This window comes from Gadus morhua, chromosome 11 (genome assembly GCF_902167405.1).
Source record: "Gadus morhua chromosome 11, gadMor3.0, whole genome shotgun sequence".
In the NCBI taxonomy this organism is placed as follows: Eukaryota; Metazoa; Chordata; class Actinopteri; order Gadiformes; family Gadidae; genus Gadus; species Gadus morhua.
Window position 1 is genome coordinate 27,217,788 of NC_044058.1, and position 23,534 is coordinate 27,241,321.

Sequence of the window (23,534 nt, forward strand, 5' to 3'; positions counted from 1 at the left end):
AAAAAAATAATATATATGTATATATACATATGAAAGATGGGAGCCGAGACACTGAGGGGGATTTATGTGTTTGGATGCACGGGATGATGCAAATATATACACACACACACACACACGCACACACGCACACGCACACACACACACACACACACACACACACACACACACACACCTCATAAACAGATATTCTCTCTCTGTCCATCTCCCCTCTCTCTCTCTCTCTCTCTCTCTCTCTCTCTCTCTCTCTCTCTCTCTCTCTCTCTCTTCTCTGCAGCTCTAGAAGACCTCTCCAGAACACCTCTCCAGAAACACCTCTCTTGAAGATGTCTCTAAATAACCCTCTAGAAGACCTCTATAAAGATCCTCTCTAGAGGACCTCTCAAGAAGACCTCTCTAGAAGATCTCTCCAGAAGATCCCTCTAGGAAACCCCCCAAAAGACTACTCTAGAAGACATCTCTAGAAGGTCGCTCTAGAAGATCGCTCTAGAAGACCGGCCGGTGGAAGATCTCCCCCGAGCCCAGTCGGCGTTTCAGCTCCTTGAGCAGCAGCTCCCTCTCCCACTCGGCTCCCTTCATGAAGCCCCGGTTCTCCTGGGCCCGCCGGGAAAGGTAGGGCATCACCTCGTTCACGGGCCCGTAGGGGACGTACTTGTAGACCGGGAAGCCCGCCTGCCCTGCGACGCGAGAGGCGTGGGAGTCAAGGGAAGAGAGGAGTAAGAAGGAGAGAGGGGAGAAGGTGTTAGAGAGGAGGTCTAGCATAAAAAGGAAGGAGTTGTTAGATAGAGCCTCCACGCTCGTGGGGGCTCCGGGAGGCTGCGGGATAAAAGGAGGGTTTAAAAGGTGAGCCCACTGAGTCGGACTACGCAGAGAAACCTTTCACCCTCCCTCTGTGGGCGTCTCAAAGGAAGAGACCTCTGTTTAGTGAGTCGGGCGAAGCAGCACCGCAGCACCACGGGGAAACCTGCTCTGTGCCGACGAGAAAAGCAAAGCAACGCCGACCGACCGACACACGCCGGCGCTCTCCAGCGTCCCCCGCGGATCGGCCGTCGGGCCTCGCCTCGCCCGACTCGCCGGCTGAGGACGGCTGCCCGTTGTCTCGTGTCTGGGCCTGAAGCACGGACCCGTGCTGAAAGCGCAGCGTCCGGGGGCATGAGTTTGAGCAGGCAGTTTGTCGATGCAGACGGCCCGCGCTGAAAGGTCAGTAACCGGCGGGAACCTGCGCTGGGCTACAGTAACCATGGCGAGTAAGACGCCGTAATTGGAAAAAAAAAGTTACAAAAAGAAAACAGCCCATCCACCCGGAGCCAGACTAACTAATAATCAATCGCAGCGCAGTGAATAGCTTAAGGTCAGCCGCGGATGGCTCCTGTTTTTATGTGAATGTGTTGGCGGATGAATGTGCAAAGTGTGCGTGTCTGCTGTGTCGGCATGTGTGGGTCAATCTGTCTTCAGTCTTACCCAGTGGGAAGCTGATCTGGTCGCACATGCCAAGTAGCTGGCCGAAGGAGACCTTCCCCTCCGCTGGAGCCAGGCCTAGCTCATTCATCCTGGGGGGGAAACAAAGTTTTAAACCCTGTAGCGCTTCAGGGAGAAGGGGAGCCAGAGGGCGGCAGAGAGCGACCGCACGGAAAGAGATAAGGTTTAACGGGGAACGCCGGGAAAAGTAAGAGAGTGGAGAATAGAGAGGAAAGATCTCGACGCAGGCGGTGGGAAGCCGGTGGTTTGAGAAAAAAGAGATGCGAGTAAATGATACAAGACAGGACAGGGAAAAACCCAGAACTGAGCGAGAGAGGTATGGAGGCCAGGGAAGACAAGGGAAAAGGGGTATAGGATCATATGGATTTAGAGAGATTTATACATTTATGTACAGGTTTGTGTATTCTCTCAGATGTCGGTACGTAGCAGAAGCAGCAGCAGGGTGGATTCCATCACGAGGAGACGATCGAGGATGAGACAAAGCGTGCTTATCAGGTGGATTCAAAACCACAGCGATAGCTCCGGTTTAATCAAGGGAAATAATCCACAACCTTTCCTTCATCGAGTTTGTATCTCGATTAACAACACGCATCTGTTTACACAAAGGGCACAGGACGCTCCCCGCCGTCGCGGCCTGCCGGCGCGGAGGGGCTGTTGACGAGGACCCCGCTGATGTGGACTCGCATCCAGGCTTCAGGCTGCGGCCGCGGCCGTGGTGAGCACTATCAGCACTGGATAATGGCGTGAATCCCGTTGAATGATAGAAGGGCACGGGCTCGGAGTCAGACTGGTAACGAAGTAGGCCCAGCGTGGCACCGTTTCAGAAGCCGACTGCTCAGACGGAGGAAATGTCTCTCGCTGCATCGCACTCTCACATGCGCTTTGAAGATGGATGCAGAATGTGTGTGAGTGTGTGTCGTTATCTCTTCAGTATGTGGTGTGTGTGTGTGTGTGTGTGTGTGTGTGTGTGTGTGTGTGTGTGTGTGTGTGTGTGTGTGTGTGTGTGTGTGTGTGTGTGTGTGTGTGTGTGTGTGTGTGTGTGTGTGAGTGTGTGTGTAACCTGCTCACTGTGAGAATGTGTGCGTTTTTGTGTGTATGTGTAGTGTAACCTCCCCAGAGTGTGTGAGTGAGTGAGTGAGTGAGTGAGTGAGTGAGTGAGTGAGTGAGTGAGTGAGTGAGTGAGTGAGTGAGTGAGTGAGTAAGTGAGTGAGTGAGTGAGTGAGTGAGTGAGTGAGTGAGTGAGTGAGTGAGTGAGTGAGTGAGCGTTACCTTCTCAGAGTGTGTCTCACGGTGTCCTCGTTGTGACTTGCCACCATCACATTGGCCTTCCTGCTGAGTGAGATCTCCTCCAGCAGGAGGTCCAGACACCTACACACACACACACACACACACACACACACACACACACACACACACACACACACACACACACACACACACACACACACACACACACACACACACACACACACTGCCATGAGAGGGTGTCACATGATGTCTAGCACATTCCAAGTTGCCATCTTTGCGCTCATCTCATTACAATAATAACACAAGTCTGTGATTATGGAACGTTCTGTCAAGAAGTACCAGGAAGGCCGCCTGAACTCCTGTCATGGAGCTTGTGATGTCTTGGTCTCGAGCTAATGGCCGGGCATTGGAACACGAGTATTGATGAAACACAGTCAATGAGTTCCGTTCAGACCCAATATATACCATCCATCTAAGAGGATCCTGGTACAAGAGGAGTTTTGGAATGAAATCCAAGACCAGAATATATGATTTATAATCAATAAACTGATCAGATGTGTTCTTTAACAATACATTGTTCTGACAGCATATAATGGATTATGTCGGTGGCTTCAGGCAAAGCTTATCTGATTTAATAACCAATAACAGATGAGTTGTGTTCTTTATTAATACATTGTGCTGACAACATATTATGTATTCTGTCGTTTGCTTCAAGCGAAGCATACATGATTAATAAATCAATACCAGATTAGAAGTGTACTTTATCAACAGAACATATATCACACGTGGACGTATGGATTTAAACCAGATGAACACGTCTTTTCGTCCGTCCGGACGACGGACGGACGAAAAGCCGGACGGCTAAAGGCCCCGCCCCCCTCCCACCTGTGGTACATGAGATTGGTTGCCTGGTAGTCGGGGTGGACGGGGTCCTCGTAGCCCAGCAGCGCGGCCCGCTCTCTCTCCTGGTGCATGTAGGCCCCCCGCACCACCTTGGCCCCCAGGCACCAGCCCTGGCGGCGCGAGCGCTCCAGGTCCACGCTCAGGCTGGTGAACGCCTCCTGTGAGGGCGAAGGGCGAAGGGGAAGGAGGGAACCGATGTAAAGCAAAAAGTACATCAAGAATTCAATTGAATTCAACTGATATAATAATAATATTTTTTAACTTGTACAGCACTTTACATTCAGAAATCTCAAAGTGCTACAGAGTTTAAGAGAGAGGAAAAAAAATAAAATGGTTTGTTTAAACACATAATGCATAAACATCAAAAGGGAAATTAGCAAAAGGCTTTTTTAAAAAGATAAGTTAAGTTTTTTTTTTTAAAACAGCTGTAGTCTGTGGGGCCTTCAGGTGGTCAGGGAGGGCGTTCCATAGTCTTGGGGCAGCAGCGGAGAAATCCATAAAGCATGACGCACATGAGGAATTGAGTTCAACTCAACATGTACCTCATGCTTTATATCAGTTCACTTCAATGTTATTTGTATGGCCCTTAATCACAGGTCTCAAAAGGCTTAACAGGCATTATATTTATGACACACAAAGGTGTTCATGTTTATAAAGATGCTTCATGTTCCTTGTGAGGAATTATGACTGAATAGTGAATAGTGACCTTGAGGTGGCCCTGTTAGGTGTACTACGGTAAGGAATAGTGACCTTGAGGTAGCCCTGGTAGGTGTACTACAATAGTGAATATTGACCTTGAGGTGGCGCTGTTAGGTGTACTACGGTAGTTAATGACCTTGAGATGGCGCTGTTAGGTGTACTACGGTAGTAAATGACCTTGAGATAGCACTGTTAGGTGTACTACGTTAGTGAATAACCTTGAGGTGGCACTGTTAGGTGTACTACAGGAGTGAATATTGACCTTGAGCTGGCCCTATTAGGTGTACTACGGTAGTGAATAGTGACCTTGAGGTAGCCCTATTAGGTGTACTACGGTAGTGAATAGTGACCTTGAGGTAGCCCTATTAGGTGTACTACGGTAGTGAATAGTGACCTTGAGGTAGCCCTATTAGGTGTACTACGGTAGTGAATAGTGACCTTGAGGTGGCCCTATTAGGTGTACTACGATAGTGAATAGGGACCTTGAGGTGGCAGTCTTAGGTGTACTACGGTAGTGAATAGGGACCTTGAGGTGGCACTATTAGGTGTACTACGGTAGTGAATAGTGACCTTGAGGTGGCCCTATTAGGTGTACTACGATAGTGAATAGGGACCTTGAGGTGGCAGTCTTAGGTGTACTACGGTAGTGAATAGGGACCTTGAGGTGGCACTATTAGGTGTACTACGGTAGTGAATAGGGACCTTGAGGAGGCCCTATTATGTGTACTACGGTAGTGACCTTGAGGTAGCACTGGTAGGTGTTGAGGATGAGGGGCTTCTGGCCGTTGTAGACCCTCTGCATCGCCAGGGTCAGGTAGCTGATGGCCGGCTGAAGGTACGTCTGCTCTGCGTCCACCATCAGGCGAACACCGTTCTCCTCTGCGTGCTAACACACACACACACACACACACACACACACACACACACACACACACACACACACACACACACACACACACACACACACACACACACACACACACACTCACACACAGATACACACACACACACACACACACACACACACACACACACACACTCACACATGGATACACACACACACACACACACAAGCAGACACACACACACACACGCAGATGCACACACACACACACACACACAAATAAGCAGACACACACAAGCAGACACACATACAAATACACACACACACACACACACACAAGCAGCCACACACACACACACACTCATGCGGATACAGACATGCATACAAACACACACACACACACACACACACACACACACACACACACACGCAGATGCACACACTCACACACAATCACACACACACACACACACACACACACACACAAATAAGCAGACACACATACAAATACACACACACACACACACACGAGACGGGCCATCAGGGTTAATAAAGAGAAGAGCGGTGCTTTATATTACCCACAGGGACGGCCATGTTTCTGTTGTTGAACGATGGCGTCATGTTAACTGAAGTACCGCGGACCGAGACACTAAATCTCTCTCTCTGTGCAAACACTTTAAATTAAGATATAATAATAACCGTCATAACTCGCGGGGCGACCGAAGCGTTGAACACAGGCTGCTCCAACGTAGATAGAGAGGAGGCGAACAATAACACTCCATCAGTGGAACACACACGAGCGGAGCGCGCCACATCAAGTAGGAGAGGGTTCATCTGCATGGCCGCTGCCGGGGAGCGTTTGGAAGCTGTCGCCGTCGCGGGCCCCTCCAATGTGTTGCGTAGATTAGGGCTGTGTCTGTTCCTCCCAGCGCTTTATGAAGTATTGTTTGTTCGGAAGTGTTCATCACTACCGCGGGTGACAATGGGGGCGAGCTCGCTCACTCACTGCTATCACAAACGTCTTTATAGCAGGTAGAGAAAGGAGCTGTTAAAGAATCGTAGGGTGGTAGCACATGACTCATTGTGCAGCGTTTGTGTGTGTTTATGTATTCACCCCTGGTATTAACATGCCACTCTGGATTTACGGGCTTTTGCTTTTTGAATAAATCAATACTAGGTACTCTGCATTAGCATTTAGTGTGGAATAAATGTCAAATGGTGAGAGAAAAACATTCGACGTCCTCAGAGACACCACACTTCACTTAGGGAAAAATAATACTTTAAGAACGAAGGAGCTCCACGCAACAGTGAGCAGTGCTTCTGCCGCGGTCCACCACTGAATGCATTAAGCTTGATATACTGAATCTATTCTGACAGTAACGTCCCCAGGGACACTAAAGAAATAATCACCCGCGTGCCACACATGCAACTATATGGGGTGCGGTGAAACATATCGAATGATACCAATAAATAAACAGCTATATGGATTGTGGGTCTCTGCGTTCTGCATTTCCTCGGTGTCTCTTGCGTCGCTCGGACTTGTGATTGCCCCCGCAGCGGACGTGTCTGTGGTGAGTGGCGGTCTGTAGCGGGCGCAGTAGGTTTGATGGATGGAGAGTGACACGCTGAATGTGTTTACACGAGGTGTCACCAGCGCCCCTTCTGCAGAGCCCACGGACGACTGGACTCGATGCTACTAATAGAGAACTAATCCCAGATCCACAAGTCCTACTATATAAGAGCAGAACTTCTGATGCAGCAGTCATACTGTGTTATAGCAGAACCTCTGATCTAGTATTCCTGTTATGTTATAGCAGAACGTCAGATCCAGCAGTCCTACTATGTTATAGGGGAACTTCTGATCCAGCAGTCCTACTGTGTTATAGAAGAACCTCTGATCTAGAATTCCTGTTATGTTATGGCAGAACGTCTGATACACTAGTCCTACTATGTTACAGCAGAACCTCTCATCCAGCAGTCCTATTATGTTATAGCAGAACTTTGATCTCTCAGTCCTAATTCCTTGTTTTCTGTTCTTCCTGTAAAGCCTCTTCTGGTGCTTCGAAACAGCGCTCTATAAATCCGACATACCATTACCATCACCAGTCCTATCATCAGCCCATGTAATTCCTACTGCGTGTGTTTTTTCCTCGTGTAGCAAGGGTCCGACCCCCCTGGCGTGCAGTGCGTCTAGCTGTGTCTGCGTCTGATTGAGCAGAACTAAACGCACCTTAGCCAACACGTCCATTCGCTGCAGGATCCTCTTCATCTGCCGCTCTTCCTCAGCCGTGAAGCGGTCCAACAGAGGCACCAGCTCCCCTTTCTGGAGCACAAGAGACCACAACCACCACACCAGAGCCAAACCACCACACCAGTGAGGAATACGGCCCCAAAAAGGACCGGGACACATCCCAGGGTGGATTACTTATTTAACGCTGTAGAATCTAAACCCATCAATAAGTCAAACCACTGTTTATTTAAGCTGGTGAAAGTAGTAAAATAGCCTTAAACCCAGACACTCATGAATTAAGCATTTGTTTTGTTAAATGGGTGAGAGTAATTTCATCCTTTAGTTAGAACCCTGAACTCATGTGTAAAACATTGTCACTGTTTCTGGTGATGAACATGGAAATGAAGAAGATATTTCTACGTGCCTGTTCTTCCCAGACCCCTGCAAGAACTCAGTTGTTGTTAAATTTGTAATTAGTAATCAGTGAATTCATAATTTCCATTTTTGTTTTCCTGTTTCGACCCCCGTACCCACCCCGACGTCTGGGACGACCAGCAGGTGGGATGTGTCGGCTCTGCTGTCGATCAGGATGTCCCAGTCCAGCCTGTCGATGGTGCTGAAGACACAAGATAAAACCCAGTACAGGTCGGCATCGCAGAGGTCGAGCTAATTCATCTTTTTGGTTGTGAGTGACGGCTTCTTCATGAATTCATGAATGTCTGAGTCCATAGTCCAAGGAGTCAAATAATTTAAGATATTTTAATTGGTAAACAACTAATTACTGTAATACTTATCTCACATAAGAAAAACGATCATACAATTGAAGAAGTATTTTATAATTATGTGTATGTATTTTGTTTAACGGAAACAAAAAATATTTAGTTAGCATCATACAGCCATAACATCATACAACATACAACCAGTAAATGCTTTTTTACTGATTGTATGCAGGGAAGATATAAATTCAATCATATCAAATAAATATGCTGCTGTTTAAGCCATCCATCCATATATCACAGGAGCCTAATCATGAAGCAAACGACAGTTTATTAAAATGAAATATTTCCGGTCCAGGTACAAAGAAGAAGCTGGAATTAGCAGGGACCCTGAGTGTATTCAACGACAGTGATGAAAGAGAGCAGGGAACGAGTAGGAGTGTGTTTAGCCTGTGTGTCCACACCGAGGGACTCAGTAGGAGGGGAGACATCTGCTGTTAATGTACACATCTCACAGGGAACATATCTCCCTCCTGGGGGGTTAAGATAGCGGTGGATACAATTACCCAGACGAGCTCTGCATGGTGTCAGTGAACCAGCTGTGGACGTCCCCCTCTGCTCCCAATCTGCTGAGAAACTCCTGAATAAATGAAACAGAGCAAAGCCTCTGGTAATGCATGTCTTCAGCCGGCCCTTATCCTAAAACAAACCCACTGCGATACCGCCCCGAACCGCGGAGCCTCGCGAGGCCGGCCCGATTCGCACTCTTTGGGTTTCGCAACGAAAATCCGCCTGGCCTTGTCTGGACAGTAATTGATTTCCGATGATGGCCGCCGCATCGCAGTGCTCCAGAGACGCCGGTAATAGATTACTGGAAGCTAAGCAAAAACATATTCTAATTGGCGGAAAAACTATTTGAACATAGTCTATTTCGGATAAAGCGCTTTTGATCACGCCGTAGATTGCCAAAATCGACTCAGTTGCTGCCATTGTTTTTTTTTTAATTCGGCAGATTGCGGCTCTCATTGTCCGTGGTGGACTGAGATCCCTCCTGAGCACTGATTGGTTCTGGCATTGAAAACATCTTAAAAAGGCTTTTCGACAGGATTGTGGTCGGACTGTCAGACTGATCTGAGAGAAACCGAATGTAAACTCTGACATCAGGCGGCCCCTGCATGCTGCGATGGGCATCAACGAGCACTTACGCAGAGAGACCACTAACAAGTGGAAGGATAACTGATCAGATTTCCTCCATACTACTCTGCTGCAACTCGAGCCTGATGTCCCATTGGCAGTCGGGGAGAAAGCGCTGACCTGCAGTTGTTTGAGCTCCAGATTTTGCTCCAAGGCCTCCCTGTTGCCGTATCCTTGCTGAGCCGCCAGAAAGCTGAAGAATCTGCGCCACTTCACCAGAACCTCGGAGAGCCGGAGCTTAAGAGGGAATTAAAGAGTGTGTGTGTGTGTGTGTGTGTGTGTGTGTGTGTGTGTGTGTGTGTGTGTGTGTGTGTGTGTGTGTGTGTGTGTGTGTGTGTGTGTGTAGGTGTGTGTGTGTGTGTGTTTTGGGGGGGGAGGTTGAGGGAAAAGGACAGACAGGCCTTCCTCAGCACATGTCAACACACCCCATCGCGTGCCATCTTTCTCGCATGCAGCCTTTTTAAATCCTCTCTCGCTGCACTCACCAGGAACTGAGGCCGCGCGAGCGCCGTCATCTTGATGGCGGAGAAGCCTTCCAGGGCGCCCCCACCTAGGAGCCACTCACACTGATCATCAACCGTCGCACCACAGTGCGACAGTGATCGCCACCAGGGGCGATCACTGTGTGTGTGTGTGGGGGGGGGAATGAAACACATCTCCTGACCCACGTGACCCAACGTATGGTCATATGATCCGAGCACAAGCACTTAACTGCAGCTCGCGTTTGGTGTTGACCCTCGTTGACCTGTGACAACTCTTTATAAAGTAAAGCCCGTCTGGGTTTGGTGACTGCCAGAGAATGGGACTGACTATGCCTGCTACTCGTTCCTGTAGCAGAGGCTTCAATTCCCAGTGAACTCATCAGGCTTATGTTACAGAGGAGCGGTGACTTGTGACAGGGCACCTCGCTCAAGGATGCTGGGATGTGGACTGGGCTGCAGACATCTGGGATGGAACTGAGAACCTTTCTGCTGGGAGTCTTAGCACGCTAACCTCCGCTACGCTACCCTGCACCCAAACAATGGCACGGAGGTAATCAGTGAAGGGGTGTGTGTCGCTCGTTCGTCGCTTTGTGCTGGTGTTGACAGTGGTGGGGTGCTATTGTCTCGCTCACCAGATGCTCGGATGCACTCGAGGAAGGTCTCCACGTTGCGGTCGCACTTGGCTTCATCAGCATAGAAATAAGTGGGGGCTTCACAGGATTCCCCGCGACGCTCTCCACACTGCGTGTTCATTCCGTGTTTGCCTTGTCTGTGGTCTGCCCCTGGGGGTCGGGATTGCATTTGCATTCGCAGTTACTTGAAATTACATCATGTCCCGGCAATATTGAGGGCAACACGGGGAAACGTACCCGTGTTAGTCTTCCCCTCGGTGGAAACGTATGGGCTGAAAAAAAAGAGTCACATTTAAAAATAGGAATGGTTTTCAGTTGAACTCGGGCTGAAATAGGGGATCCACGAGTCTATAGCTTGTGTAAATAGACGATCTGGCAATGAGTCACAGGGAGGCAGGAAGGAGCTTTTTGCTTGTTATGAGGAGACGATAAGCAAAGTGCACAGCTGTTTTGATTGTGTTCATGATTGCTATAATTACATGATCCAAAACATTGTATTTAACCAGATTAAAGTACACTTTTTAATGTGCTTTGCATTGCATGTAGTGCTGCTCTAGGTAAAGACCCTACAGAGATACCAGTTCATGATTGCCAGAAATACCTGCGAGCGAGACGTAAGTCTGATACATGTCATGCAACTCAATGTAGGTGTGCACCCAACAACTGCAGTTCTGTGCCAGGGCATTATGCAACGATACTCTGTTTGTTTTTTTGCTATCACAGCCTGTTCCCACCGCTTTAATGGTGGACTTGTGTATCGCTATGATGATAAAAATACCACAGCATTCATGGATAGCCAAGGACAGCCGAGGTGTGCTAACCCCAGAGAAGCTCTGTACTGGCCTCTTTTATAGCGCGTGCCCTCCCTGAACGCTGCCAGCTATTCTCTGGACCTCCGCCTGTCAGGGGGACAGTAGCACACATGTGCAGAGGCAGCCAAGATTAAAGGCTGGCTCGGGTTCGCAAAAAGTCTGGAGATGGAACACAGGAAGTTATTCATGTATGCGATTGGTTCCCTTCAAAGGGCGGCTGAAGCCTATGCATGTGTTTGCTGCTGCAATCTAGAATCAGCGGAGCGTGGGATCTCACAGACAGAGGATTCCCCCTATCAGGATCACCTTTACCGACATTCCCGAGAATCCTTTTAACCTCTGTGTTTTGCTGTCAGACGCTGACTAATGTCTCCGGTATCTTGACAGAGCGCTGCAGTGCCTGTCAGACCCTCGCCGTCTGGGATCAAGCTCACTTCCTGCCGTCAGTCTGTCTGGAAGGCATTTGTTGGCTGTGAGAAAGCCTGTCTGAATGAGAATCTTTCAGCGGTTGAAAAGCAGACACCAATTCAATACCTCAAGTCTAACCTGACGCTTTGTTGAGATCGGGAGGTATTATTCACATGATGGTAATAAAAGGTATGAAAGAATAACCACTTTTGACTAAACTATGAATCGGCTCTAAAAGACGATCCAAACAGTAATTGCTTTGCCGTGAAACCTTGCATATTGTGCATCCGCTAGTCAAATATATTTCTGAGTGAATTTCTGCAGATTTGATAATGGCGCTGCTTAAGTTAACAGAAATTGTATGTAGGTTACCCGATCTGACCTCTAAGAGCTGGAAATCCGTCTGTGAGATAAGAGGCAGTGCATTACCACCAGATAAGCTGCTTCGGTAGAGGTACTTCACACCATGGTGTCAGTAATATTTCCTCGGTACAAAGCACAGACAGTGTTGGCAGGTTGCTGATAACTACCCTAACAAGATGGTCTATTTCAGGCCCTATGAGATGGGCCTCACATCTTGGTGCTGAAAATGGGCAGACTGAGTGGTTTCTACGTTGCTTGTCGAGCGAGTGCATATTGGTTTGTCCCATTACATGACAGGACATTTATTCAGCTGATGCTTTCTTTAGTCCAAAGTAACTTAAAATAGGTGCATTCGACCGTGAAGACACAACCCAAAAAGTGCAAGAATCACGTGATGGTGGGGATGGATACTGGTTTGTTATGATCAAAATGTTATATATTACAGAATGGTTCTGAAGATGATGCATATTGTAAGAACATGCATCTCCTTCAGAACCGCACTGTAATATATTACTGTGTGGTTCTGAAACTAATACATATCGTTATAGTGACAAGTAGTTTCTTCAGAACCACTCTATAATATATTACAGTGTGGTTCTGCGGACAAAACACATTGAAAGACACAAAACGTCTTTTCAGAACCACACTGTTCTAGATTGCAGTATGGTTCTAAAACGGAGACATATTGTTAGAACGTGCATCATATTCAGAACCACGCTGTAATACATCACAGCGTGGTTCTGAAGACAATACACATGGCTGGAACCTCTAAACCCCCTGCAGAACCCTATCCACACCGTGCTTACCGCAGCACATCCTCCTGGTCCTCCCCCGGGCTGAGGTCCTCCTCCACGCTGTAGTCCAGCACCGAGCCCACCCCGAAGGCCTGGTTCTTCTGCAGCAGGGGCCTGATGGCGCGGTGGTCCTCCCCCGCCACAAACTGGCCGTAGAACGTCATCTTCATCAGCTGCTCGAAGGCCCGCTGGCCCATAACCTTCTTACCCAGGTCCATTATCTGGAGGAGACCGGGGAGAACAGGAATAATAGACGACGCTCAAATACCTGCATTTCCTTTTTTTCTAAAATGGCTGCCAGCAGAATGTTCCAGAGCAGCTACTGATTTAATGATAACACTAATACATTTGATTTATGGAGCGCTTTTCTAGATGCTAAAATACACGTTACAGAGTGAGCGTAAAATAAACTAATTTAATACAAACGTATATTCGTAAAAAGATTTAAGAAAAGGAGCAAAAGGAGAGAAGGGAAGGAGGTTACGTGGTGAAAGCAATCTTAAGATTTAAATCAGTTTAGTTAAATATCCAGGTGAAAGCAATTGTACATTTATACACTTTCCAATTCACTAGACAAGCCCAGATGCGACCGTGGGCTGGCATGGCTTCCATTCTTCCACTTAAGGCCTAAATGATGCCGCCAGCGGCAGGCTGTTGGGCAGGCACGCTCCTCTCTCTCCCCGGAATAATTAAACCACCGCTTTAATGGCCCCATAGATTCTAGGGATTTCGTGTGCTCTTAATAAGAGCGAAATTGGCTTGTCTGGGAATCTGTGCAAGGAAGAAACTCAACCTGCCGTCCACACACACACACACACACACACACACACACACACACACACACACACACACACACACACACACACACACACACACACACACACACACTAAATTAAAAGTATCTGTGTCCGCTCATGTATTATGTAGCTCTCTGCAGGATCGACTTCTAAGAGTGGACCTGGACCTAGTCAACATTACGGCTTCCAAAACATGGGAGGGTCGCTATTGCTGGAATGGATAATTCCATTCTTAAAATAGAGCAGCTTGTAATAGGATACAAGTGTATACAAGACGAACTTGACTAAAGGAAAAAAAAAACTTGGAAAGAAGAACACTAAGATAACTTTTAAAGAAGGCCTGAGGAGCGGAAGCCTCTATTTGGGGAGCTTTTTAGTCTGAGTAATTAGGTTCCTGGCATCTTGCAGGCAGAGTTTGGTTTGTTTGCAGTCAATTCCAAACCACAGCTAACTGGCTCCTGCGGTTCAGAAATCTGACCTATATAAATAATACTTTATATAATAAATGAAACTATTAAAGAAGGCTTTTACCAGTTGTAATTTGAAGATAAGAAAATATAGTTTTTAATGTAGTCGCATTTAATGAATCCAATAACCCTTCAGAATATGGGATTCGAAGGGCGTGAGTTTAAATACCATGGGTCTGTATTTTACGACTTTAGTTATAAACGATTTAAATTGTGTTAAACTTGTCCATATAAGGTGTGTGAGATGATGTCACACTGACACATAACCTACATGTTTAAAAGTTCCTTTCATTCTCGAAGTTGCAGATAGGCTACATCTCAAACCACACCTGCAACATAACAACAACCCATAATAATGGATTACCTCTTTATTCTTATCCACCAGGATGTCATAGGAGCAGAGCTTAAACACCACTAGACTTCTGAGGAGCTCTAAAGAGTCCTTGCTCTTGTATGCCTCCCGTGTGTGCTCGAAGTCCACGGAGACGCCAGCAGCTGGACATGCGTCGCCTCTTCCTCGCCGGGAGGGTCGCTCCCACGGCGGCTTAGGACGCGCGGTGTCCCTCACAGCTCCGGTCGCGGCGACGCTGGAGCCAAGTCGTATTGCGTTCAGTCTTTTCAAATTTGGTCCCAAGTTGAACCCCGTCCGGCGGGTTAACCCCGGCCCCGTCTTCACAACATACCACATTATACGGTGGAGGTCAGGTCACACGGACCACACTCAAAGTGCAATTTGAAGTTCTGAAGTGAACACGGAGCGGGTCCGCGCGGATTCAGGTGGTTTTCAGTATTGTCCGTTGGCGTTTTCACCCAAATGCGCACATTTAAAAGTCACCGCTTTTAAAACAGACCGAATGTGGACGTGCGCCTTCAGGTGTGACGCGGGGGTAGACGATGACGAAGAAATAACAAACAATAACAAACAAGCGTGGCATGTAATGTGAGCCCCCACAAACGCAAGTGAGAATCAACAGAGAAAACAGAATGAATTTAAGGATAACATTTTAGGCCAGTATGCATCCTAAAACATCCATATATAATTAAAAAATATATGTATTAGAAATATATATAAATACATAGGCCTACAAACCAAATGTACACCGTGTTTGTATATCATGACAGACCAATGCATTTGGGATGATTTTCATAATTACCACACGAGGGCGCCATTGTTCTATATAGTCGTTTCTTGCGACCCCACACCCGTAAATATTCGAAACTACATGCAATATTAAAAACGTTGACAAATAACAGAAAAGGGTTGCTTCGAAATTCTACTAGGAATATAATGTAAACCAGTTGAGGCCTTTTGCTTAATTCAAATGTGTGCTTCTTAGGATGATGGCATACCTCAGGAGGTGGGGGATGATGAAGATGATGATGAGGATGTCGTCTAATGATCTAAATGTCATTATTGTGACCTTGATATTAAGTCTGATTGTATTGTTCCTGTATTTGTTGTATTGTATGTTCAACCCATTCACGCCCACCAACCGCATTGTATTCAATGTTAGATCTATAAAACCAGATTAGAGTACAAAAGTCTCCTGTAGAACCAGGCCGTCCATTTGTCCGCCACGCATGGCGCTCAAAGCTCAGCCACGGCTGCCTCGATCCCCTCTCGTCTCACGACGGAACGCCTGGGACGACATGCGTACAATAAGCGTTACAGGCAAGAAAGAGAAGAGAGGGCGGGACTTTCAGTTACATGGGTTAAGCTGGTAGAGGGAGGGACTTTCGGTATCAGCGATATCCGTTTCTGTTACATGTTTCAGATTTTGCGTTGTCAGAATATTCGTCGAAACCCCACACGGACTCGTTGTTGTTCTTCTCGTCTTGTTCTCGTTATTTTCGCTCCAGGGGACGGTTAACGGACGCACGCGGCGTATATAAAGAAGAGACCGGATGTGAATTACGATAGACCAGGATAACGCTACAGTCCAGGGTCCTATCTCAGCTTGCCCTAACGGTGGCCAAGGATAGAGTAACAAATCAGGAATTTCCCTTCTGCCACTCCTGAGAGCGCCAGAGAAGACCCAAAGTTACGGATTAAACCCCTCTCCTCAGAGAGCGGCCAAGAAAGGACCCCAAACAACAGTTTTTGGTCCATCACAACTTTAATTCTGACGCAGAGAGGACTTTTCCGGCTGAAATCTAACTTTTTTCGGTGTGGGATGTTAAGACGCGTCGGGTTTACGACACAGCGACTTTTTTTTTTTCTTCCCTTTGAGCAATCTTTAAGGAGTTGATGTCGCACTAACGGAGCTTCTCCTCAACACATTCCCCTTTGCAACCCTGGTTCGGTGGGAATGAGGAGATCGCGAACCTGTTGCGTAATCGTTTTTTGGACACTTTATTTTGGACCTTGGGTGCGTCGATGACGCACAGGGTGGCCCATTTACAATATTCTTTTGAATGCGGATTATATTTGATTCTTAAAGTGAACTCTATGATAGGCTGCATCACCAGCACCTCTGGATTTAGCGCACAAACCTCCCGCTTGGGCCACAATAGAGAAGCCTCGTCGCTGGAGCCATAGGGGCCACTAGGAGGATGCATCCTTATGTACAATGGCATTGAACAACTCTTTGGCATTTGTTGCGGTGGTTTCTTTCTTTCTTTGCTCCTGTTTTGGCCAAGAACTCAATCCGAGGGGCAGGAATGTATGCAAGCCACCAGGGTAAGTGTTTGCCCATCTGCAAACTTAATATAGGCTTGCTAGACCCTCTCTTTTTACAAGAGCCATGTATACGCTCAATAACAGTGGAAGGATGGTTACAGAGGCTTTGAAGAGGTCGTTATGCTATATTTGACCTGATAACATGCGTTCTCTACGGCTTGGTTATAGCGTGGAAGTGGACGGGGGGGTTGGGGGGTTAAGAAAGCGGTCATCCAGATGTGCAAGGAGCCCATTGGTTACATTACACCACAGGGGGCGCTAGAAGTGACCTTCGGAGAACTTGCAACATCTGTCGATCAAACTGTTTGTGATGTAGGACTGACTTACCTTTTGGAAATGAACTTCCACACAGGAGGGGTTTTTGATTGGGCCACCTGTTTCGACGTTATAGAAGAAAACATATTTCTATCCAATGCCTCCGGATCGACATAGTGGTGATACTGTTTTTTCAAATGCTCCTGGCACATGTCGTTCGGATGGTTGAATTGCATTCACTTCTGCATTTTCCTTTAAAGAGTGTGAACCGCTTCCAAAAGCCATCTAGAGTGTACAATCTCACTCCACAATATGTTGTTTTGACCTCCCAACCCCATCAACGATCATATCGGTCGGTTAGTATGGAATAGATGATTGTGTTTATAACGTTCCCTGGATCCTTCGGAGCCAGAATAACGTTGTCCATGTCGCTGGTATATTGTCTTACCCTCTGCAGCAGACATGTGATGATGGAGCTGTGATAGAAATCATGTGCTCATGCTATATGAAAGAGCTCCTTGTTCCTGCAGTTTGACCTCACTCACACAGTCTGAAACATATATGTAGGCCAACTCAAGCACGACCACTAGAAAGTTGGCCTGTATCCAGTAACCCCTTTAGAATATGTGGGTGGAAAAAAGTGAGTTTTAACCACCATGGGTCTGTGTTTTAAGACTTGGTTATAAACAATTTAAATAGTGTTGACCTTGTCCATATAAGGTGTGTGGGATGATGTCACACATCACCTACATGTTTACAAGTTCCTTTCATTCTTAAGCAACACATGCATTCGTTTAGCCTTTCCTCTCTTGGTCTGTACGTCATGGATGTGGTAACGTCAGCGCTGTCTCCCTCCATCCCATATTTTCTCACAGTGTCTGGAAGTCCAAACATATTTATTGATGCAATGCTTTTGTTGTTGACGGCAAACACATTGTTCTGGAATGAGCACAGCCACAAGCACAGCTCTTGAATGGCCTGGAAGTTGATCCATTTAGAGCAAGACAATAATAAAAGATACAATGATGGCGGTAATGACAACACCCACTACTGCCTAATTGCTCTTTAAAATTGTCCCTCAACACAATGCAGATTGAATGTATGATGAATAAATCCAAGATGAACCAGGGTTTCCCCAAGCTATGACGGCAAGGCCAGGAGAGCCACGGCTGGGTCCTCAGATAGATGTTGATGGTTCTGGGTTAGCTAGCTGATTGTTCCGGGTTAGGTAGTTGATTGTTCTGGGTTAGCTAGTTGATTTGTCTGGGTTAGATAGTTAATAGTCATTGGTGAGCTAGTTCATTGTTTTGGGTTAGTTAGTTCTTCATTCTGGGTTAGCCAGTTGATTATTCTTGGTTAGCTAGTCGATTGTTCTTAATAGTTAGTTGTTTGTTCTGGGTTAGCTAGTTGATTGTTGGGTTAGTTTTAACGTTTTCATTTCAACCAACGCAGAGGACATTCCAATAAACAGCAGGGAAAACAAACCCATTGGCTAAGCTCAGTAAGTGTAGCTCTTCCTAGTACGTGAAGCTCTCAGAGGTTATGCTCGTAATTATTATTATTATTACTGCCCCCCCCCTCCTCCATTATTGCTTCCTGCTCCCTGGCCGGAGGACTGGAGGAAGACTGCTGTCTGAAGATACCACAGAGGAAGCTCAAGTGTTGCAGGGGCCCGCCAGAGGTCAAAGGCGTGGGAGGACTGGAGACACATTTGTCCTCTCTCCCCACGGATCCAAACTTGGCTTCCAACCCCCCTCGCTCGTGCAGACCCCACTCCTCCGCTCGCGTGCTTATCTGCCCTGGCTCCACTGGCTGCAGGCACCTGTTGTTAAAAGCTGCTTCATCTTCTCTCGCTCGACGTTTAATGTTTGTCGGTGGCATCCCGGCAAGCGGGCCGTGCTAAAGGGCAAGGCCATTATGAAAGACGGGGCGGTTATGGATGGGATATTAACCGGGGATGGGCTCAGTGTACTCACTGTAGTAAGGAATGCCTCGCATTCCCCTGGCCCCCAGTACTTAACAGCTACATCAGTTAGAACCATAAGGTGCAGTGCTGGGCTAGGGTTTTCCTCACGGCTCTTCAAGGTTTATTCTGTTCAAACTCACATATATATGTGTTTATATTCCTCTTTATTTGGGTTTGTAACCGTCTGTCCGAACCTCCGTTCCAGGGCTCCAGGTCTGACATGCTGTAGTGGATGGGGCCAGCTGGCGGATGAATGCCTGACACGTATGTATACGCGCTGTATTATAATTATCCACAACGATCCGCACATGCTGTGGGTTTACTTGTAGCAGAGCCCCATTGAGTGACGTGACGCTCTGTGCCTGTTCCCTCACAGCTCTCTGCGGAGGAAACTTCACCTGCAAGGAGAATGAAGTGTGTGTCAGACCCAATGAGTGCCGCTGTCGCCATGGATACTTTGGAGCTAGCTGTGACACAAGTAAGGCAATAGGCTCCATTCACCTAGCAGCCATGTTGTTTAGAAACGGCTGTTGTTTTGGCTGCTCCTCCTGTGGTGTCTCGGTACATTTGACAAACAAACAAAGGCATCTTTTTAGTTTGACAGCGTCTTAAAGTGTTATGGGAGATTGTGTCAGGGCTAGCTTTACCGGAACATTTCTTCTCAATGCTGATGGCACCACATTTACATTTAGGGCATTGAGCAGACTCTTTAATCCAGAACGATTTACAATAAGTACATTTGTCAGAAGAAAGAAAAACAACAATATAACGCTTTCTGTACAGTAAAGATGTTCACAGAAACAAGTGCCAAGCACTAACAATTGTTAGGTTAACCCATTCCCCGTACACAACGAAGATAGCTAGGATAAGACGCTACACAATGCTAAGCACTATTTTTTAGTGCCAGGACGTACGACATACGATAAGTGTAAGTATGTTCAACAAGTATGTTCTTCCGCAGAGTGCCCCTCCCAGTTCTGGGGCCCCGACTGCAAGGGGAAGTGCCACTGCTACCCCAACGGCCAGTGTGACGACCTGACGGGCCAGTGCACCTGCAACCCCAACCGCTGGGGCCCCAACTGTGAGAACGCCTGCCTGTGCAACAAGGGGAAGTGCGACCAGGACACGGGCAAATGCACCTGCCACCCGGGCTTCTGGGGCCCCCAGTGCAACAACAACTGCTACTGCAGCCTGACGTCGGTGTGCGACGCCGCCGGTCGCTGCATCTGCAACCCCGGCTGGACCGGCCGCAACTGCGCCATGCAGTGCAACTGCAACAACTCGCCGTGCGACCAGTTCACGGGCCGCTGCCAGTGCCGCGAGAGGCTGTGGGGCCAGAGGTGCGACCGGTACTGCCAGTGCGTGCACGGCAAATGCAACCAGGCGGACGGCTCGTGCACCTGCACCCCGGGGTTCCGAGGGAAGTTCTGCAGGGAGCCCTGTCCCGCCGGCTTCTACGGGCAGAACTGCAGGAACAGGTGAGAACGTACGCAGTGGAGGCAGTGGGGACATGGGGGCGGGATGTAGTCGTGCAGGGCTGGTCTGACGGGAACTGCACGCCTAATAGGAGCATCTGAGTATTTGTTTTAAACATGGCATAATCTAAATGAGATTTGGGGATTTAAACTCCTGTGATGAATATCTATATAACAAAGGCGACATGCTAAAGACATGTCATTCAAATTGACCACATTGAAGGCTGACCATGCCATCCAGATATCTACCGTGATATCTTTTGCATTAACAATTTTTGAACAATGTCTTCTGCCTGTTGAGTTTGGTTTCAAAGGCCCCTCTCAATAGGCCTCCTGAGGCCGCTGGGGGTCCAGGAGCAGAACGTGACGGTGGTTGTCTTGTCGTCCCCTGCCGGCCGCTAGGTGCGGACACTGCAAGGGCCAGCAGCCCTGCAAGGTGACAGAGGGCCGCTGCATCACGTGCGACCGCGGCTGGAACGGCACGCGCTGCGACCAGCTGTGCTCCAAGGGCTTCTTCGGGGAGGGCTGCCAGGAGGAGTGCCCTGCCTGTAAGGACGGGCACCACTGTGACCCCATCCACGGCAAATGCTCCCACTGCAACCCCGGCTGGATCGGGGACCGGTAGGTGCACACTCACACACAGTCACACACACACAAACCCACAGTGCCACTCTTTGATATACTATACTGCACTGCCCGTCTGTACTTAACTCAAGTGGAAGCTATGTCAAATATACAAAAGCACAATATACTTTTTTTTTTCTTCTCACTGACATACACACACACACACACACACACACACGCAGACACACACACACACACACACACACACACACACACACACACACACACACACACACACACACACACACACACACACACACACACACACACAGAGACACACACAAACACCTAAAATCCACAACATAATGTTATGTTTCTGTTGTCTGGGCAGCTCGTCTCTCACTCTACACAGTACGCTAGCTTAGCCGTCGTCACACTGCTCCCCGTCTCCAGGGAAGGGCTTCGGTCCCTCCTGAAGGACTCTGGGTCAGCAGCAGAGACCCAGAGGCTCACAGAGAGTCCTAAAGAGAGTCTTCCCCTTAAACAGATGTTACTTTAGAGGGAAATGCAGCACAGCAAAAGGTTCTTGGGAATAATTAAAAGCTGTGCACACACATAACTCCACCTGTTCCTCATCAGCCCCACTGTCTTGCACTACTTGTTAGCGTGTGTGGACATAGTAATCTTCAAAATGCATGTCATCTGGGACCCAGCAGTCCGACGTTGCCTCAGCAGAACCTCTGGGGGGGGAGATAGTTCAGAGGCCGAGAGAAAGAACCGAAAGGGGCGGAGTCACCCTTTAACGACCGAGATATCCTACCCAAGAGAAAATCACGCAATCCTTGCGAGTTTTCAGAATTTGAACTGTATTTCTATAAGCCAGTAGCTACACTAGTGAACTGTTTTCATCTGCTGATTCGAAACCTGTGTGTGTTTGTGTGTGTGTGTCTGTGTGTTCGTGTGTTTTTGTGTCCATGTGTGTGCTTTGTTTGTGTGTGTGATTTGCGTGTGTGTGTGGTATGGTGCGGTTTGTGTGTGCGTGTGTGTTTGGTGTGTGTTAATGTGTGTGTGTGCGTGCGTTCGGTGTGTGTGTGGTGTTGTGTCGTTTGTATGTGCGTCTGAGTGTGGTGCGGTGTGTCGTGGTGTGTGCGTGTGCATATGGTTTGGTCGTGTGTGTGTTGTGCGTATGTTCACGTGTGTGTGCGCGCATGTGTGTGTGTTTGTGTGTGCGTGTGTGTGTGCAGGTGTGGGGAGCGATGCCCCAACGGAACGTACGGGGAGAACTGTGGGAGCGACTGCAGCCACTGCTTCAACGGGGCGTGCCACCTGGTCACCGGAGAGTGCCTGTGCGACCCCGGGTTCCACGGCGTCTAGTGAGTCACATGACCTGCCGCATGTCCTACCGAGCGCCTGCGTTGTAAACGTACCGTATGTTCATAGAGGCCCTCCTCTCTGTATTAATGTCACAAGAATGGATCTGAGCTCGCTTTTAGTTGTTTTTAAGTCGGTGTTTCGAGTATAGAAAAGGAGCGTGCACGCTCTAGGAAAAGCAGAGTAAACTCAAGAGGAATTCTAGACGTTTGCCAGCAGTGGTTGATGGGAGGAAAACATTTGTCTTCGCTGCTATAACTCTCTCTGTTTCCTGTATCGGTCCACCATATGGTTGTTGTTTTTTTCTACCTCTGAAAAAAAGGTGTGTTTTCTTTGTGCGTTCTGAAGCTGCAACATGACGTGTCAGGCCGGACAGTTCGGAGTGAACTGCAACCAAACGTGCTCCTGCCATAACAAGAACTGCAACGCCGTGTCCGGGGCCTGCAACCTACGTAAGGATCACACACCGACGTGTTACAGGCGGTCTTTCTTCTACCGATCGATAACAACATCCACCATGAACTCTGTTCTCGCCCGTATGCAGTGTATGCACAGCCACTGCCAATCTCTTTATATTTAGGGCAATTAGCAGACGCTTTTGTCCAAAGCGACTGACAACCGTTAATACACACATTGACAAGCCGATGGCAGAGTCAGCCATGCAAGGCGACAGCCAGCTCGTCAGAAGGAGCTAGGGTTAAGTGTATTGCTCAAGGACCCCTATTCACTCAGCTAGTAGGAGCCAGGGTTCGAACTAGCAACCTTACGGTTACAAGTCAACCTGCACCACCTCCTGAGCGGGTGCTTTCTTCTACCGAGCCATAACAACATCCACCGGGAACTTTGTTCTGGCGCGTATGCAATGTCCACACAGCCACAGCCAAACTCTTTGTAGACATTTTCCAAACAAATCCACCTTGTATGACAAAAAACAACCACATTGCGTTCATATTTTAAGACCTGTAGCTGTGGGTCCGTCAGGACAGCTGTTAAAGGTGACACTCTGGTATAGAATGTCTCGTGTTTTTGCCCGCAGACCGTAAGCAGATACACAGACGTGGACTCCGCTCCGCTCGTGTTTTCAGAGCGAGAGAGAGAGAGAGAGAGAGAGAGAGAGAGAGAGAGAGAGAGAGAGAGAGAGAGAGAGAGAGAGAGAGA

At 48.0% G+C, this 23,534-nt stretch overlaps 2 protein-coding genes across 3 annotated transcripts in view; one reads left to right on the plus strand and one right to left on the minus strand.

The window, feature by feature from the left end:
- Positions 1 to 212: 212 nt before the first annotated feature.
- prodhb (proline dehydrogenase (oxidase) 1b) lies at positions 213 to 15,021 on the minus strand. Its single transcript, XM_030371290.1, has 14 exons — positions 14,430 to 15,021; positions 12,814 to 13,022; positions 10,662 to 10,696; positions 10,425 to 10,574; positions 9,796 to 9,860; positions 9,431 to 9,547; positions 8,683 to 8,756; positions 7,935 to 8,016; positions 7,401 to 7,493; positions 5,066 to 5,212; positions 3,610 to 3,785; positions 2,746 to 2,844; positions 1,459 to 1,547; positions 213 to 674 (listed from the first exon to the last, which is right to left on the minus strand). Exons 1-14 carry the CDS (start codon positions 14,751 to 14,753, stop codon positions 484 to 486), a joined length of 1,851 nt encoding a protein of 616 aa, XP_030227150.1. The 5' UTR covers positions 14,754 to 15,021; the 3' UTR covers positions 213 to 483.
- A 760-nt stretch (positions 15,022 to 15,781) lies between these two features.
- Positions 15,782 to 23,534, plus strand: part of scarf2 (scavenger receptor class F, member 2) — a 20,367-nt gene continuing 12,614 nt past the window's right edge. The window contains exons 1-7 of one of the 2 annotated variants that reach the window (XM_030371284.1): positions 15,782 to 16,745; positions 19,172 to 19,230; positions 19,343 to 19,444; positions 19,928 to 20,444; positions 20,844 to 21,062; positions 22,250 to 22,378; positions 22,725 to 22,828. In XM_030371284.1, the coding sequence (XP_030227144.1) occupies positions 16,636 to 16,745; positions 19,172 to 19,230; positions 19,343 to 19,444; positions 19,928 to 20,444; positions 20,844 to 21,062; positions 22,250 to 22,378; positions 22,725 to 22,828 (1,240 nt within the window). In that variant the 5' untranslated portion in view covers positions 15,782 to 16,635. The remainder of the gene's footprint in view (positions 16,746 to 19,171; positions 19,231 to 19,342; positions 19,445 to 19,927; positions 20,445 to 20,843; positions 21,063 to 22,249; positions 22,379 to 22,724; positions 22,829 to 23,534) is intronic. The other variant, XM_030371283.1, reaches the window with a different exon arrangement.